Genomic DNA, 19,692 nt, shown 5'->3' with positions numbered 1-19,692 from the left:
ATAGCCTCCACTAACCCTCTATGATACCTCCCCCCTACCTTAGCTTTGGGATTCAACCCAAGTGTGATGACTGCAGCAGGGTAACACGATGAACATAATACAGTTTTGTAACCAAACAAACGAGTACAGGAAGCAGGAACTGATGAAAATACAAAACCAGACCACGGAGACCTTGTCCAAGCAGCAAGCAAACCAAGCGTAATCTTAACGAGCTTTTATTTGTTACAAACGTTTCCGCCACACAGCAGTATGGCTTCCTCAGAGAAAAACTTTTAACCAAAGTTTAAAAGTTTTTCTCTGAGGAAGCCATACTGCTGTGTGGCGGAAACGTTTGTAACAAATAAAAGCTCGTTAAGATTACGCTTGGTTTGCTTGCTGCTTGGACAAGGTCTCCGTGGTCTGGTTTTGTATAATACAGTTTTGTACTTACCATAAATGTAGATGTTCGAGTGTTCACCCTGCTGCAGTCCAGGTTACCCTCCCTCCATCCCCTCTGATCTACTGGCTAAATCTCTTCAATACCTTACTGATGTATTTGCTTATAGCTGAAGGGATTTTGTGTTTGTGCAGGGGTTTGGTACTAACTTCTGACCACCGTTTTTGGGGGCACCTGACATCTGGGGCAAGAAAAACTGAAGAAAATGGCGTCGGTTGCAATATATATACCCCTGGCGCACTGACGTCAGGGAAGAGGCGACAACAACTGACGCCGGACCAAGACTTTGGAATTCCGTCCGACTGCAGGATCGCCTAATGACAGGATAACCCAAGTGTGATGACTGCAGCAGGGTGAACACTCGAACATCTACATTTATGGTAGGTACAAAACTGTACTTTTCACAATACTTTATTTTGGGATTTGTCTCCCTTGATGTTTCTTCAGTTTTCCTGTTGCATTTGAATGTTTCTTGCCAAAGGAAACACATATAGAAAAGTACAGCTGGTGACCAAGTCACAGAAATGAATTAAATTAGACTGGCATGAGCTCCGCTGTTAGAAAATATATTGTCCACCCGCAAGGGATTTTATATATATGTTAATTGGATAAACTCACTAGGCAAAAGCTCTGTGTTTTTAAGGGCAACTAAGGAGATGTTCTTCATATTTCACTGTTGCAGTCATTACACTTGGGTTATCCTGCTGGCAGGTTGCCCTCAGTCAGCCTGAATTCCAAAGTCTAGGGTCCTGTATCTGTTGCTGTCGCCTCTTCCCTGACGTCAGGTTGTCAGGGGTATAAAAGATGTAGCCGACACCATTTTATTTAGTCTTTCTTGCCGCGTGGTGCCCGAAGCAGAAGCAGTTCGCAAGTGCCGGTCAGCCGACTCCTGAGATTTTCGTTTTCGAGTTTCAGATCCAAAGTCTTCATTAAAAGCTAAGTATCCCATTGGGGAAACTTTTTTCTTGCTCCAGACCGATGTCAGAAAAAGTTAATAATTGTATATCTTGTGGAAAGCAAATACCCCATAAGGACTTTCATTCTTACTGTATTACTTGCCTGAGCCCTGACCACAGCATTGCTAGTTGTCGGTTTTGTGCTAGAGTTAACCAACGCACTATTAAGCGTTGGCACGGTTTTGCATTAAGCTATTTTGGGCAAAGATTTAATTATACAATGTCGTCGGATAGCCGTCTAACTACCGGAGTTCACAAAAAACGCAAAGAAAAGGACAGGCAACCGAGGTCCAAAATTGACGACGAAGCTTCTCCTAAGCCGGTTCGCCGGTTCTCAGTGAGGTGCTTTCGCAGCCTCTGACGCCTGCTACTTTTGAGTCGTAAGCCACTACCAACTCCCACGTGGAGTCGGCCAGGCCGCTGGAAACTCAAGGTATTGGAGCCTCAGAGACTATTCCCTCAGATGGGTCCGGAGCCGCTGAGCAAGCATCGGCTTCTGAGGGTGTATTCAGACCTAAACAATTATATATTAAACCTCCTTCAAAGACAAAGACTAAAACACCTTTAAAGGCAAAGAAACAAGTTCACCAGTCACAAGTACAGGCCTCCATGCCCAAAAAACAGATGCTCAAAATGGCCGAAGACTTAATAACCTTAATCAGGGGTTCCCATCCCCCTCCTGATAAGAGGCCTAGGCAAGAGACAGACTATGAATCTTCAGATCAGGCTTCCATTTCTTCTGATTCCTCTTCTGATCAGGAATGTTCTCTTCCCCCCCCCTATGAGGATTCTGATGCTGAAGAATCAATTCCTTCAGCTTCTCCTCCTGAGGACTACTCTTTTGGGGAAACCTTGCATACCATGAGGGAGCACTTTCACTGGGAGAGCCAAGACTTTTCAGAATCTAAGAAAAGGCTCAGAGATTTCCTTTTACTAACTCAACACAGGCCTCTAGCTATCCCACCTGTGTTGGACATTGTAGATGATGTGTTCTCGGAGTCTAGTCTGACCCCTGACTCTTTACCTCCAGCTCCTGTTAAGCCGGACAGATACTACAGGGTCCCTGACTCTCATAAATTTCTTTTCAGAAACCCTTCTGCAGACCCAGAAACTATTTCTCAGGGTCCAAAGGGTGTCAAGGCTTCTACTGCAAAAAATCCTACCCCCTCTGACAGGGATTCCAGGGCTCTGGATAGATGGGGAAAAAGGTTTACACATCTACTACTTTAACTATAAGGGCTTTAAATTGCCAGTTTCATATGCTCAAATATCAGCAATATATCATGACACTGATTAAACAGAAAATGATGGTAAATTCTGAATGTGCAGAAAATAAAGAAATGCAGGATTTATTGCATGCAGCTGAACAAGTTGGAAAGCATACTTTGCAATGTGGGTTTGATTCTCTGGAGGCCTCCTGCAGGGCCGCTGTTACGGGTTCTGTCATTAGGAGGCATGCTTGGTTAAAGAAACAAAATCTGCCTGACCATGTTAAAGCAAAATTATTAGATGCTCCTTTACAACATGATACCTTGTTTGGTGTTAAGGCAGAAGAGGTGTTAAAGAAAATGAAGGACAAAGCTAAATCTATGCAAACGGTCAAGGATTTCTTACAGGTACAGTCACCTAGATTTAGCAGACACTGGCCTACAAAGAATTGGTCCTTTCCAGTCTCAGACAGACCTCAAAGGGGCAGATCACAGCTGCAAGGATCCTACAGGTCTAAGCAGTGGAGTGCATCTACCTCCAAAGGTGGAGATGAAAAATCACAATCATACAGGAAACAGTTCCAATGACTTCCCCCTGCCTGCGCCAAGCACTTATCTTCTGGCAGCACCCTTAGGGGGAAAATTAACACTTTTTTCTCAAAATTGGCACATTATAACCCAGGACAAATGGGTTCTAGACATAGTGTCACAAGGCTACAAGTTTCATTTCCATACTCTGCCAAGGGCAAACGGTTGGCCAGACCTGCCAAAACATCAATGGGCAGTGGCTCAAAAACAAGTCGCAGCTCTCATGGACATGAGGGCTACTCAACAAATACCACAGCAAGAGCAGGGACAAGGATTTTACTCAAGACTGTTCTTGGTACCCAGAAAGGACAAAGCATTGAGACCAATTCTGGACCTATCTATTGTAAACACTTTCCTGAATATACCAAAAATCAAGATGTTGAACTTACAGCAGCTTCTGCCCATGCTGGGCAGCAAGGCTTGGCTCATGACTTTAGACCTAAAAGAGGCATACCTGCATGTCCCAATCAGACAATCTTGCAGACGATACCTCAGGTTCAAGGCTGGCTCAAAGCATTGCCAATTCTCTGCACTGCCCTTTGGCTTATCTACTGAGCCCAGGGTCTTCACAAAGTGCCTGGCACCAGTAATTGCTTACTGCAGACAAAGAGGAATCCAAATATATCCTTACTTGGACGACTGCCTCATACAAGCAGAGAACAAGGACATTCTACAGCATCTGACGTTTGTGATAAAACTCTTAACAGGCCTAGGGTACACAGTCAACAAAAAGAAATAAAAACTAGTACCCTCTCAAAAGGTAATATTCCTGGATGTAAGCTTAAATACAACTGCCCAGATGGCTTATCTCACTCCAGACAAACAAAGGCAACTGACTACCTATTTCAAAGAAATGGCAACAAAGGCCCAGTTATCTGCAAGAAAATTTCTGCAGGCTTTGGGCTTCATGGCATCTTGCATCTTACTAATTTCATATGCAGGACTGCATATGACGAAAATTCAATGGTACCTAAAAAGTGTCTGGACACAACATTGCCACAGCCTGGAAACAATGATTACTCTAATTCCACGCCTGCAACAGGAATTTCCATGGTGGGCCAAGGCTTGTCACCAAAACAAGGGACAGCCATTCTCACTACCCTCAGGCAGGCGGAGCCTAACGATGGATGCATCAGATTATGCCTGGGGGGCACACATGGCAGGAAAAGGCATTCAGGGCACCTGGTCCACAAACCAAAAGCATCTGCATATCAGTCAAAAAGAGATGCTAGCTGTTCAAAATGCCCTGACAGCCTTCAAGGACCTACTTCATCCGGGACAACTACTGATAAAGACAGACAACACCACAGTCATGTGGTACATAAACAAGCAGGGGGGGGGGCACTCATTCTTACCCCCTGTGCAGACTAGCCATGGCCTTATGGGACACAGCATTGACTTAACAAGTTCATCTGCAGGCACAATTCCTGCCAGGAAAGGAAAATACTCTGGCAGATGAACTAAGCAGAAACCTCATGGATCCCCATGAGTGGCACCTGGATCCACAAGTCTTCAACATGATAACAATGAAATGGGGATGCCCGTACATAGATCTATTTGCCTCTCCTCAAAACAATCAACTAAAAAGATTCTGCACAAGGACTTATCACAGACAAGCTTGGAAAGTGGATGTCTTATCTTTCAACTGGACAAACCTATCAGTATATGCCTTTCCTCCACTTCCTCTCCTCCCCAAGGTACTCCTAAAGGTCAGGCAGAAGAAACCAAAAATGATTATGATTGCCCCAGACTGGCCACTCCAGTACTGGTATCCGATCTTAAGGAACTTGTCCCAATGCCCAGCCTGGACCTTACCTCAAATACCTCATCTAGTGTCCCAGCAAAACAATCAGATTCTGCACAGCCAACTCAGGACCCTAAACCTGGCATCATGGCGGATAATGTAGCCATACAAACAACACCTCTCAGTAAAGCTGTGATGGATGTCATTTTAGAAGCCAGAAGGCCTAGTACTAGAAAATCCTATGCTGGGAAATGGAAGAGATTTTGCGCTTGGAACCAAGCTCAAGGAACTGATACAGCTGTCCCAAATATTCCTCAGATTTTGCAATATTTAATTGAGATGCTGGACAAAGGCCTATCTTTTTCATCAATTAAAATCTGCTCCTAGCAATAACTTCTGCAAGATGAGTTTCAGAGCTACAGGCTCTCATGGCTGTGGAACCCTTTATCATTTTCTATCCAGACAGGGTCTCTCTGAGAACCAACCCTACATTTATGTCTAAGGTGGTATCCAGTGCAGCCCTTAACCAAACAGTTCATTTGCCAACCTTTTATCCAAATCCACAGAACAAGGGGGAGAAAATTCTGCATTCTTTGGATGTACACAGACAACTTAGATTCTATTTGGACAAAACTAAAGTTTTCAGAAAGACAGAGCAGTTACTAGTGGCATATGCCACAGCATCACAAGGAAAGGCTATCTCCAAGCAGACTATTTCAAAGTGGATAGGTCACTGCATTCGTTTCTGCTACTCTCAGCATGGTAAACCAGTGCCTAAGGGCATTAGGCCACATTCAACCAGAGCTGCAGCCACTTCTGCAGCCTTTCTCAGGGGAGTACCAACCAAGGACATTTTGGAGGCTGCTACTTGGTGTTCAGTGCATACCTTTACAAAACATTACAATCTGCCAAATCCAAGGCAGGCTTTGCCACTGCAGTTCTGCAGGGCCTCATAGCCGCTCCTAATGCTGTTTAGCTCCAGCCCCCCCAACCATAGCTTTGGGACTCAACCCAAGTGTAATGACTGCAACAGTGAAACACGAAGAACATAGTACAGTTGTGTACACTTACCATAAATGTAGATGTTCGAGTGTATTCACTGTTGCAGTCCAGGTTACCCACCCGCCACCCCCCTTATTTTTACTGGAACATATCTTTACTTCTCTAATATATGCAACCTAGGTGGTGTATTTGCTTATAGATGAAGGTAAAGCTTATTTTGGTGCATGTATATTTTATTTACGTATTTTTAGCCTACCTTTTTGGGGGCAATTGACATCTGGGGCAAGAAAAACTAAATAAAATGGCGTCGGCTGCATCTTTTATACTGCTGACGACCTGACGTCAGGGAAGAGGTGAAAGCAACTGATGCAGGACCCAAGACTTTGGAATTCAGGCCAACTGAGGGCAACCTGCCAGCAGGATAACCCAAGTGTAATGACTGCAACAGTGAATACACTCGAACATCTACATTTATGGTAAGTGTACACAACTGTACTTTCTTTCTGGTTAGCTGACTTTTAGTCACAGAGAAGGCAGATAGATGCTGAGGGATTCAAACCTAAGACTACAGGATAAATGTCATTAATGTATTGTACCCACAATCCACTGCAATAAACTGCCAGGTGTTGTCCAGAAGTAAGTATTCAAGATGTCTGTCTGCCAGCCCCATATCTTTTCTTTAATATTCTCCATAATGGGAAGTGAGACTGACAGGTTCGTGGCAGACCTGTTCTTATGTGCTAGAACAATCCTTCCTTTCCATAGCCCTGTATCACCACATCACTTCTAAAGACAGAGCATACAATGTGCCAGTAGTTCACTGAGCACAGCTGTCCAGCCTTTGATAGCACATAGTGAGGTGGATCAGCTGCATTCTATGGACCATGTTCCTGAAATCATAACAGGTCTCTCTTTCTCTCTCTGCTTCCTTGAAAAGGTTTCCATCTTTTCATTTGGCCTATTCCATAACCACTTTCTGTTTCTGTGGTGTCAGCATGTCTGTTGTTCTTATGTTAATATGACAAAAATTTATTTCAGATTTATGTGTGACCTCTACCATTCTTAGACATTTAAACTGTTTTGTCTCCAAGAAAATAATGTACAGGATTTTCTTTCATTTACAGTGTATCTGAACATTCATTCATCCATTCTACATGCCTTTGGCTGTTCCCTTTTCTGTTGTTACCTTGGTGTGCAAGTCTCTTTAATATTTCCTCTTTTCATTCATCATGTTTTAGACCTCAGTCTTGTTTCCATACCTCATTGTGTTTCTGATGCAGGTTTCATTTCCTTTCTAATTCCATCCTTGATTCACCCCTGAAGCGCTTAGTGTTCTCAGTTCTGTTTGCTATTGTATTTCTTAACAGACTGAAGTGCACTTTCCACTAATCCTAAATCATTGTCCTTTTTTGCACTTTCTAGTAGAGCTTGTGAAGCACATTGTGCATGGGCACAGCTGCTTTTTGGCTTTCTGGTACCTCTGTCACCCCATCTGCAGTTGTGAAGACTACGTCAAAAGTCATTATCGTCATCAACCTCCTTTTTCCCATTTTCTACATGGGGTCAGGTGTCATGTCAACTGTCACTATCTCTAAATTCTGTGTCACTCCCCTACCTTTTTCAACATTCATGCCTGACTATCTCAGGTCTTTTCTCACAAAATCCATCCACTTCTTTGCTGGAGGCCCTCATTTCCTCTTGCATTCTTTCTATCTGTCCCAAACCTTCTTTGACAGCTTGTCTTCTGCTTTTCTGCACATGCCCAAACCACTGGAATCTGTTGTCTTTAACCTCCTCTGCAATTGGAACTGCTTTGACTTCTGCTCTAATGTCATTTCTTCTTCTTCTGTTCCATGGTCTGCATCCTACCACCCATCTTAGAAACTTCATCTCCATCACCTCTATTTATTTCAGTTTGATGACCAGGGAAGTCCACTTGGGCTTAAAAGAGCCCGTTTTCAGTGGAGGCCCGGGGAGAAAAGCTCTGGTAACAATGACAAACATATTAGCATATGCACATACAAAGCAAATAAGTCATATAGCTTTATGCAGCATTCTGCAGTAAAAAAAATCTACATTCTACAATAATAGTAAAATCTAGCAACTGTACAGTCTGAGTCATTAACAGTGAATTACAATTGAATTTTTACATTCCACAATAATAGCAGTAAAAATCTAGCAACACAACAGTCTAAGGGTCATTAACAGTGACTTACAAATGAGGATGAAAAATTGTTGGAAATAAACTATTAACAAAATTTGGAGATTAAGGAGGAGTAGGAGGGCAAATGATGTGAATGCAGAGATGATGCACAGAGTTATAAGGTGGGTTTTGATAAAAGAGTGTCTTATGTGGGGAAGGAGCAGGGACATTCCCACTTTAAAGATGGTTAAGAATGGAGGAGGGATTTAAGTTAGAGTGGTTATGAGTATTTCTAAGAGAGGGAGGAAGAAAGTCCCATAGTTTAGCTAAGGAGCAGGATAGCAGAGGCTGTAAAGGTTTGTAGATTTTGAGTAGGTTCTGATTTTCTGACCAAAGTGAGTGATTAGGAATATAGGGGGTTAAGGAGGTGGAGAGAGGGATCAGAGGATGGGTTAAGTATGAGCTTATGGGCAGTGATGAGTTTAAGTAGGTTCAGATAGTTAGGAAGCTCAAGCCATTGCAGTGAGTGGAGGGAGATGCAGTGATAGAATGAGTTCCTAGAGGTGGTGGCAAATTTTCAGATTTTATTGTAGCAGGCTTTTAATTTAGTTTGAAGACTGCGCTGAATATTCAAGAACAGAGATGTGCCATACATTCGGAAGGAAAGAAGGTCTGTGGAGACAAAGGTCTTTCTGGTGGAGGGGTGAGATAACAGTTATGCCTGTATAGGAGTCCTAGTTTTTGGTGGATTTTTTTATGTTAGTTTGGATGTGGATATCGAATTTTAGACATTCGTCAATGATGATGCTGAGCAGTGTGTGTGAGGGACAATTTCAGTGGAGGTGTTATTTTGGCTTATGATCTTGGAAGTATTTTTTATCAATGGGGGAGTGTTTAGATGGGGGAAATCATTAGTTTTATTGGCGTTAAGGGTTAGATGGTTGTTTTGCATCCATGTTTCAGTATTTGATGAAGCTGACTGGGTTATCTGCAGAAGGTTGGAAGGAGTGGTATCTAAGCAGATGCTTGTTGAATCATCTGCATAATGCATTAGTGTAGAACTGGAGATGGACTGGTGAATGTTATTGATGAATATATTGAAAAGTAAGGGGCCAAGGACAGAACCTTGGGATACCCCACTCAAAGGCTTTGGAAAGGTCTAAGACCAGGGTTGATATGATTTTGCCAGTCACAAGCATGATTAATGGACTCTAGGAAGGAGAGGAGTGCAGTGATGGTACTATGGCCAGGACAGAATTCATGTTGTGTGGAGGTTAGGAGGTTGTTTTGTGTTAAATAAGGCATCAGTTGTGAGTGAATACATTTTTCCAGGACTTTTGAGAGTGGGGAATGTATGGCACTAGGACAGAAATTAGTGGTGTCAGTGTTTTTACCACCTTTGTGGAGTGGGATGATGAATGCTTGTCTCCAAAGTAAGGGAACATAAGATTCTTGGATGGACCTGTTTGTTATGATGGTGATAGGAAAGGCTATGCTTTTAGATAGTTTGAGGAAGGATGCAGATAAATTATCTGGTGCTTTGGAGCATGGTTTCAGTTGGAGGAGGAGATTTTTTATGTGTGTGGGCACAGGACTGAGACTGCAGGATGGGGTATGTGTTTTGAGATCAGAGGGGAAGGTATGGGAGGGTATTGGAAGGGAGCTGGGGAAGCTGGCAGTAAGTTTGGCTATACATTCCACAAAGAAGGTGTTAAATAGAGAGGCTGTTTCTTGATCAGAGCAGTTAGGGTTTGGGCATGGGTTGTCTTTACTGCCAAAGTGAAGAGGGTATAGTATTCCAGAATTTTCTGTGGTTGTTAGTATGTTCAGATTAAAGCTTAGAGTAATATGTTTTGCTGTTTGTGGTTATCAGTTTTTTTATGGAGTTGTTTAAATTCTAGTAGGGTATTAGGCTGCTTATTTCTTTGGTATTATTTCCACTTTTTGTCTCTGTCTTCCTCAACTGCTCTGACTTTATTTATTTTTATTTATTTATTGTATTTTACATTTGTTGACCGGGCTAGTCTAACTGGATACAGGTCCATTTTCAGTAGAGGCCCGGGGAGATGAGCTCCAATGAAAACAATAACAAAATCATATATACAAAATTAATGTAAACAAGGCACAATGCAGGTACATTAGTGAGACTGATCAAAGAGGTCAGAAGTTCATAACATAGAGCAAAATAAGCAGGTATAAGTAGTATAATACAAATGCAGTTTCAATACATAATATATAGAAGAGAAGGCAGCTGATTATGTACAATTTATTAGTACAAAAATATTTACATTAATGAAATTCAAGAAGATGTAAGTAATAGTATCTAGAAGGAGAAGGTTTGTTGTTCTTAAGAAAAGGATCTTGGTTACTGAGAAGAGGAGGGTAGGCTGAACCTAGTAAGAAGAGCTAGTTGATCAGTCAGGGTCAATACAGGGGCACAACCAGTGTGTTTTGAGGAAAAGTTTCAGTTTGATTTTGAAAAGTGATACAGAGGGAAGTAAGGAAAGTTCACTGGGAAGTAGGTTCCAGGATTTTCCAACAGTATTAGAGCAGAGAGAGTCCTCAGCTCTGTTGTTTGATTTGGAAATATTGACAAGAAGTTTATGTGATGATCGAAAGGTCTTCAGATTGTTGTAGGGGTGATGAGGGTAGATAGTATAGGGGTATTCATTGGTTGATAAAGGGTTTTATGGACAATGGTAAGTTGGTGGAGTTTAAGCTGATTTTGTAATTCAAGCCATCCTAGCTGTTTTGTATTGTAACAATGGTGGGTTCTGAATGGGTTGCCTGTAGCAAATCTGGCTATGTTATTGTAGGAGTTTTCCATTTTATTAAGGTTGATTTTGGATAGATTAGTTATATATAGGTGAGGCATAGAGGAGAGTTGAGATTAGCTGGATATGAGCAATAGTTATTCTAGCTGCAGGCGAGAGGAAGGGTTTGATTCTGTAGAGAGCGCCTAGTTTTCTATTAACAGTTTTTATAGTGTTGTTGATATGGGTGTCGAAGTTAAGGTTGTTATCTATGGTGATACCTAGTAGTTTAGTAGTTTGATCTGGGGATATGAGAGTACCACTATTGGATGTGACTGTGAAATCTGTAGGGTGTGACTTACGAGTAGGGGTAAAAAGGAGGAGCTTAGTTTTTTGGGGGTTCAGAAGGAGACAGCGCTCTTTAAACCATTGTTCAACTGTGTTAAACACCTTTTGGGTAAGGGAGTGAAGTTCAGATATAGATGTGGCTGAGCATATAAGTGTCAGATCATCTGCATATTGTATGCATGTAGCTTGGGGGATTGCTAGGTGAAGGTCATTGATAAATATAAAAAACAGGAGAGGTCCTAATTTGGACCCTTGAGGGACACCAAGGTTAATGGGCAGGTGGGTAGATAAAGTGTTGTGCCAGAGTACAGCCTGTTGTCTATTTTCTAAATAGGACTGGAACCATGTTATAGCTAGTGCATCTAGTGACAGGGATTTGAGGATATTTATAAGTATCTGGTGATTTACCATAACGAATGCCTTAGACAGATCTATAAACAGTGCAGAGGAAAGCATATTGAGGTTACGTTTTTTCTTAATACCATCAGTAAACGAAAGGAGGGCAGTAGTAGTGCTGTCGGAAGGTCGGAAACCATGTTGGCAGCTGGAAAGTAAATTATTTGGATTAGGTGGTCTAGCAATTGCTTGTGGATGCATTTTTCCATGATCTATGGTAAGGGAGAAAGTAGGGCTATGGGACGGTAATTGGAGAATTCAGTTGAGTTCCCACCCTTATGAAGGGAGGTAATATGGGATACTTTCCAGATTTTGGGGATGTGTCCTTCACTGATGGTTCTATTGATGAGAATGGAAATGGGATAGGCAATGGATTTGGCTGCTATTTGTAGATGTTCAGCGGGTAGTTGGTGTGCTGAAGGAGAGCATGGTTTTAGTTTTAGGAGAAGGGTAAGAATATATGTTGTTGGGACTGGTTGGAAGAGAAATGTAAGGGGTGGGATAGTGTTAGATTTAGATAAAGTTAAGTTCTGAGTTGATAACTGACTGGCAAGAGTTTGAATGGCCTCAGTGAAAAAGGTATTAAAGGCATTAAAGGCATTAGCAGTCTGCTTGGGATTATCCTGGTCTGTGCCTTGTGGGTTTGGTGTGATGGATTGACCTGGGTGTAGTAATTGGTTAATACTTGCCCAGAACTTTTGTGGTTTATTGTGGTGAGTCTGCTGGAATTGTAGGTAGTAGTTTCTTTTGTCAGACAGTATAGCTTTTTTAGTGTTATTTCTCAGTTGTCTGAAGTTCTGTTGGTCTACAGGTTTTTTAGTTAAACGATATTTAGCCCAATACTTGTTTCTAAGATGGATTTGTTGCTTGGTTTCTTTTGAAAGCCGTGGGGCAGATTTAGTTTTCATTCTGATAGAGCGGGTTGGTGCATGGTGGTCTAGTATGGTTAGGAATTTAGAATTAAAGTGATTAACAGCTTCCTCCATTGGGAGTTTTTTTAAGGGAGACCAGTTACATGCTCTAAGTTCTCTTTGGAAGAGATCGGGGTTAAAGCTTTTCTTGGTTCTGATAGTCCTAAAAATGGTTGGAATTGGTAGATTGGTTTTAAGCCTGATAATATAGGTAAGTGAGTGGTCACTTACATCATCTTGGAGGGCTCCAACTTCATAAGTTTGGGCATGGTTATTGATGAGTATCCAGTCTAAGGTACTTTCCTTCTTATTGGGCTTGTTTATCCTGGTGGGGGAGGTAATGGTTTGCATAAAACCAAATAGGTTTATATAGGTGGTAGGGTGGCTACTGCTACAGCTCTTCCAATCAATGTTAAAATCTCCTAGGGTTATGGTTTCTTGACTTTACTGCCAAAGTTTCTGTATGATAGAATAGTACTTCTGTTATATGTTACACCTGACACTCTGTGCCATTTGTCTGTAACCCCTCTGATTCCAACTTCCTCATTTAGACTTCTCTTCTCCTCAACCACCCATGTCAGATACTTGAAGCCAGTGATAGAAGATTAAAGTCATCCATACTTATGTTTTTTTATTCTGCTTTTGCTCTTAAGAATGTAATCATACTACACCTTACACCTAGTAGCCTATAGCCCTTAGTCACTCACCAAGAATTGTCTAATTCCACTTCCATCCTCAGTTACCATCTCAGTCCATCTTTGTATATCATACTGTTATCCTTTCTAGCACAGTTTATCCCAGCCTGCATACACACACACACACACACACACACATACACACATATATATATTTATATTTATATTGCAACCCTTCCATGCCCTTTGTTTTCCGTGTCCAGTTAGCACACCCTGAATCAAGAAATCCCCTTATCCTGTCCCATACTCCCTCAGTACACCATGAAACAAGGAATCCATATCCAGTGTATGGTAATGGCACTGTATGTAGCACTCATGTTGTAGTCATGGTTATAACGTTACACTACATTTCATTCCCCTTGTTAGCTCTATCTTTACTCCTTTAATTTTTGTGTTCTCTTATCCTGCCTTCCTGGTCATTCCTGTTTCTGAACCTTCATTAGTGATTTTAGAAAACAGATGGATTTCATGCTGATAGCAGGATCTTTTACCTGCCCAGTGAGACAGATATTAGCTACTTTTTATCCTTATCTCAAGTGCACTTAGCAGTAGTGTTTTACATCTTTCAAAAAACAGTGTAGTGCCACACGTGGGACATTTCAAATTCAAGCCATTCCTGCTAGGAGTATGTGGTAAATGGAAGGGCTTTTAAAGGAGTAAGTTATGTCTCTTATAGTTGTATGATTTACTGTAGATTGGTGCTAATCCAGTTGGTGGATATTAAAACCTACCAAGATGTATGGGTTTTCACACTTGAATAATAGGTTAATTACTTCCATACCATTTATGTATTGACTGATTGATTTGTTACCATATAGGTGGGCTGGATGAAGGGCTTTTTTCAGCCACAGCCCAGACAATGAAACAGTATTATAGTTACAGTTTATTTTATTTTGTTTATCCTTTGTTGGTTTATTTATTGATCTGTTACCTTATAGGTGGGCTGGTCTGAGGGCCTTTTTCAGCCACAAGCCAGGCAATGAGACAATATTATACTTACAATTCAAATTATGTAGGCATTTCAGAACATTACAATCTGTTGTGTAGGATTTAAGAGTAGTTTACATTGTGAGGAGGGTGTTCAAAACAGTAGCATTATACAGAATAATTTATGGACGCAGTCAGTTAAGATGTGAGTATCTGTTGTCAGCTGTACATGTAGTAGTGTACTGTGCCAGGCATATTAAAACTGGGGTAAGGAACAAACAGAATATGAGGCAACAAAGCAAGTGTCATGTTTCTAGCAAAGATAGTGTATATATGCACTTGTACATGAAGTTCTGCATGTTACTGTATGCATTTTTATATGTATACCTAAAGTTCTGTAATAGGTTAATTTCAAACTGAGTAATATTAAATGATTCCACCCAAAAGACTATTTCATTTGACTTTTCATAGGAATCTTGTTTCCAAGAGTCAGATCCAAGGGACAGATCTTTATGGTCTGATGCCAGGAGTAAATTCACAAGTCTACATACATTATGTCCAAGTTTATATTTAACAGTGCATCGGGTTTACTGTATTTGTCACAGTAGATTCCATGTCAGTGTTAGTTAGGATTATCCACTGTCTTTAAAACACGAGTGCGTCTAGGATGTCTTGAGGTACTTTGGCACTTTTGCCGTAAATCTGATGCCTTCCATTACCTGCCACATATCTTTGGGTGTATGGTCCCAAATGTGGAGCGCAATGCTTGACATGCTCTTTGTATCAGCTTCTTTTCTAGGTTTATAGATCTTTATAGGTGTTTACTAGGCTAACGACCACAAGGGCCTTTTTAAGCCTAGCCATACATCCCAAAGCTCTGATGCGTTCTGATACCCTTGATAAGTGTAAGCATCGGCCTGGGAGATGAACCATTTACACGTTACCTGTTTGTATCAGAGACATAGGTGCCAAACCAGGGATGAATTTCTGGTTTCCCATCCAATTGTCCAAGCTGCACTTGAATTGGATTAGGGAGGAACTCTGCTTCACATGGATGTTTCACATAGACTGGGTAGTCTCTGGGATACATACCCATCACTCCAGCAGGTCCTATTTATGTCACAGGCAAGGCTTAAGTCTTTAGAATGGGTAATTCTGGTACGGTTTGTTTTGTGGATATGCAGGAGGTCCATCAAAGGGGGATAGGTTCATGAATTAGAATTTTGGTGAGTTAATGCACAGTCACTCTTGTCTTTGGTGTCTGGGATAACATATGAGCAGAGGAGTTGTCCCTCTTCATATGAAATGTGCTTCCAGTTCCATTACAGCACTGCATGTCCTTGTCTGTTTCCAAGGACTCCATCAGCTGCTGAGTGTGTATCTTGTCACAGATGCATAACATATACAGACAGAAAACTTTGCATGGATGTAGTTCATGATAGAGCTGTCCTCCTGTTTATTTATTTATTGATTGGTTGGTTGATTGATTGGTTGATTGATTGATTGATTTGCTCGCTCCCCCAGGACCTAGCCAGTGGCTATTCTGCAAGCACGTACTAGATTCATTCATTCCTGGAAGGGAAGAATAGGAGCCAGGGCATTCATTCTTAGGCCAGGTGAGAGCCCTACAGTCCACTCATTCCTATCTGAAAATCCTAATCATCCTTCTTTTCTTTGGCAAGGCCCTGGAGGTGGCCTACCCTCTCCCCATGGGAGCACTCCCCTCCCCTTTGGCAGCTGCTCTGAGGTCTAATGTTTCTGTCTCCCAAGAAGTGTGCCTTAGCATGCTGAGTTTCCCTTGGCTTCTAATGATTCTGCACTTTGACAACAGGGGCTCAGCAAGCTTAAATTGCACTGGGCATAACACTTAGTGCGCCTTCTAGATGTCATTATTGTGGCAAGCCAGAGCCACCCCCACCAGATGGGCAAGCTGGCAGTGGACACTCACTCCAGTCCTGCCTGGGCAGCTGCTGGTGGCGCCCCTGTCACTAACCGAACTCATAAAACCAAAAACGAAACAGTGCAAGTGGGCGATACTTAAAGGCGATTCAAAAAGTAAAATAGTTAGTTTATTAATGTATCGCCCACTTGCACTGTTTCGTTTTTGGTTTTATTAGTTTGTTCTTGCTTCAGTTTGTTTTTTTGGTTTTTACTAACCGAATTCAGGTCATCTGCAGTGTAGTTATGGCTTTATCCTTCTATGCCATGGAGCTGTTTTAAAATATCTGTAGCAGAAGTCATGATTCAGCTGACAAGCCTCATATTGCTGTTATGTGATTCTCTAGACTAATGTTACATAACTGAGATACTTAATTATTTGCTACTTTATCATGTCCTGCAAGGGAATAAAGAGCTAAATCTTTGCTGACCTAATCTTATTTGTTTTCCGTACATAAGATTTACTTCCAGCATTCAGTACTTATCCACATGGTGCACTTAACTGCATCTGGGTATGTTATATCACAGAGATTCCTGTTTGTAATGTGAAAGATTTAGACTTGAAGTAAACCATGGCATTAAGAGGTGTAAAAGCAACACATGGAAGTAAATAAGAATGGAAACTAAATTCTGGTCAGTTGTTTTGGTGTCAAACAAATATTCTAAGTAGATTTGTTTTTCAGTATTTCAAAGTCTGCATTATATAACTATCTTTTATGCTTTCATAAATTAAATTAAATTTACTCTTTATTTTTATTTTAAGATCTTGAATCAAAGTATGATGACAATCAAAAAACATTGGAAGAAAAAGCAAAGGAGCTGGTGGGCCTAGAAGAAACAGTACGATCGCTATTACAGGCCATAAGCCAGAAAGTTGCAGTATACAGTACTTGCTTGTAATTAAATTTCACGTTAGTCTTAGACAAAATGAAGTGGACCAAAGTGTTGGAACATGTAGCCATTTCCTAAACTGGGACATTACTGTGCAATAGTTTGTAACATAATGCCTAATGCTGTTGCTTAGGATATGCTGTTACAGTATTATGCAACATATTCTTTTCTTTCTCACCAAGTGGCCTTCAGATTATTAATTTTTTATATGATAGGTGTTTTTAACCTAGTGTGTAAGAAAATAGTGGACCTGTTCTTATTCACAGTAAGCAAAAATATAAAACCAACACAGGTTGAATTATCAGCTTGTATCAAGCAGGTAGAATGCAGTGGTTTGCATTCTACCATATTTTTATTGTATTGGAAAGTGCCTTTGGCATGCGTACAGGGGTTAATTATAAGCATGTCTTTCCCCCACTTTTTGTCCATATTTTTTCACATTCATTAAGTGTAGTTGTGATTTTTTTTTGTGTGTGTGTGTGTGTGTGGTGTAGCCCTCCAGGGCAGTACCTTCTTGTGGCATATATGGTTCAGATAATGTGTTTTATCAACTCTGAGCCATTTCCAAAGTCTGACTGTATCGTTCTGTCATTTTTTTTACATATCTCTAACATTTCTTTGCTATACAAACAGTTCCCTTAATTCTGCGAACCATCACCAGAAGGCATATTTTTAAAATAACTAAGAAGCCAAGAACATTTGATTGTAATGTCACATTGTTTGGAAGGAGTTACATTGTACCATTTTTATACTATAATGTATTCACATGGTTGATCATTTTGTATTGAATGTCAACATTTTATACATTTCCAAAAATAAATATTTCACTGAAGTTATGACATCCTCCTGAAGTATTCTTGATTACTGACTGTTACTGAATTGTTTTCTTGCATGCAGAAATAAATATTTATTTCATTACAGGATATTCATAAACATCATGCGGTGTTCCATGAATGCATTCTGCATACTGTGTTTAATAACTTGATTGACAACAATGCTATTCATGGACATGGATTGTGGTGATGACAGGAGAAGCATAAAAGAATGGCATTGTCTTTGATTTGTGCATCAGTGCACACAGTATACTACTGTGTACCAAGCACACTGGTGCCACTTTGTGTGTGTATGATTACTGCTCATTTTGTCACATCACATAATGTCAACAAAGTGAACTGGTTTGTATCATACCAAAAGTGTAGGTTCTTAACTAATGCCAAAACATTTGGATTTACGTAATGTTTTGGCATTAGGGGTATGAGCATATGAGTGAATGTTTGAGGGTTAGGATTAGAGGAGGAGCTAGGTAAGGGGATAGATTTAGTGTTGTGTGTGTTATGTTTGGGTAGTGGGTTTGAGTGTCTTGAGTAGCATTACTGTTAGGGTAAGGGTTGGTGACAGGCTTAAAGTTAGGCTTAGCACACACCAGAAAGGTTCAAGGGGGGGGGGGCAAAGCAGTGATCAGAAAAAAAGTGCATTTATTTTTCGATCATTCTTGATCATTATTTTTGATCATTGCAGGTGTGTGATTTTTTTGTATTAATGTCAGTGTTATTTTTTAGTTTGTATGCTTTGATGTTTTTAAGCATTGACAACTGTGTGTGTGTGTGTGTGTGTGTGTAGACACACACACACACAGACATACACACACATGCACACTCACTACAGCACTTTGCTGTCCTCACTGAATTGCTGTGTGGAGTTACAGCACAGTGCAGTAGTGAACAGGTACAAAATAAGCTATTGCTGTGTCCAACATACCTTACTTAGTAAAATGCTACTTAGGGGATCTGTTGCTATGGGATTCTTCTGTGGCAAGAGCTTAGTAGCATCACTTTGTGGAGACAGAAGCACTTGTTACCATTAGGGTCTTTTCTAAGGTACATTTATTTTAATTCCGCTATGATATTGTTGATCAGCCCTGTATGCTGAGCAGTTCATCAGTAGAAAAGGAGTATCAATGTTGTCAGATGCATTGCACCAACTGTAATTACAGTTACACAGTTATGCTCCCACAGCTCAGGTAGTTGGGACTAGCTTACATACATTTGTTGGAGTGTTTTCTGGATCATGTACAATCCTGGAAGGAGTCATTAGCATGTGGGGTCCCCAGATGATGCTCTGTGGAGTAAGACCAAATACAAGGTCTTATCAGTTAATGTGAATCGCACAGAACTTTGTCATGTTATTCTAGTGCTTACCAGCCCTACTCCATGAGGCACGATTCATGGTCATCACTTCTGTCCATTATTTTGAATACAGTCTGAATACTGGATCTCTTAAGCTCTTATTTTTAACATCTGCAAAGTCATAAGTATCTGGTATCACTCAGTGCTTAAATGGAAGACTGTTTTGCTAAACATGCTTTAGCTTTAAGACATTAGTTCAGTGGCAAGTTAAAATTCTGTAATATCAGTTCTAAAATTGATGCATTTAATAGCAAAGCAAAAGTTCAAAACATAAAAAAACTGACAGTAAATAAACAACTTGTACACAGGGGAGTAAAGACCCCCCCCCCCCCCGCAACCCCCCACACGTTTGCAACTGATAAACACTAACTCTTAGATTTCTGAGAAAAGGGCAAATTCCCTTTTCCTTCAAATACTTGCAAGCAGCAAAAAAAGTCTGGCTTCTTTTTAAACACCTTTCCTGAATTTACATGTTCTAAATGACCAATGAATGTTTGATATTACTTCCATTCATTTGATCTAACAAATGACTCCTGTTTATTGATAGGGACCTCAATCTACACTAACAGT

The 19,692-nt window shown here is 40.8% G+C and overlaps 1 protein-coding gene across 1 annotated transcript in view; it reads left to right on the top strand.

The window, feature by feature from the left end:
- The window catches only part of LAMB1 (laminin subunit beta 1), a 1,172,470-nt gene extending 1,154,698 nt beyond the window's left edge, over positions 1-17,772 (top strand). Inside the window, exon 33 of the mRNA XM_044088561.1 lies at positions 16,809-17,772. Coding sequence (XP_043944496.1) covers positions 16,809-16,945 — 137 coding nt within the window. The 3' untranslated portion in view covers positions 16,946-17,772. The remainder of the gene's footprint in view (positions 1-16,808) is intronic.
- Positions 17,773-19,692: the final 1,920 nt, after the last annotated feature.

This window comes from Protopterus annectens, chromosome 11.part0 (assembly GCF_019279795.1).
Source record: "Protopterus annectens isolate FY-2018-M chromosome 11.part0, PAN1.0, whole genome shotgun sequence".
Lineage (NCBI taxonomy): Eukaryota > Metazoa > Chordata > Ceratodontiformes > Protopteridae > Protopterus > Protopterus annectens.
Note: the sequence above shows the minus strand (reverse complement) of the source record. Positions and strands in the feature narration are given on the sequence as shown.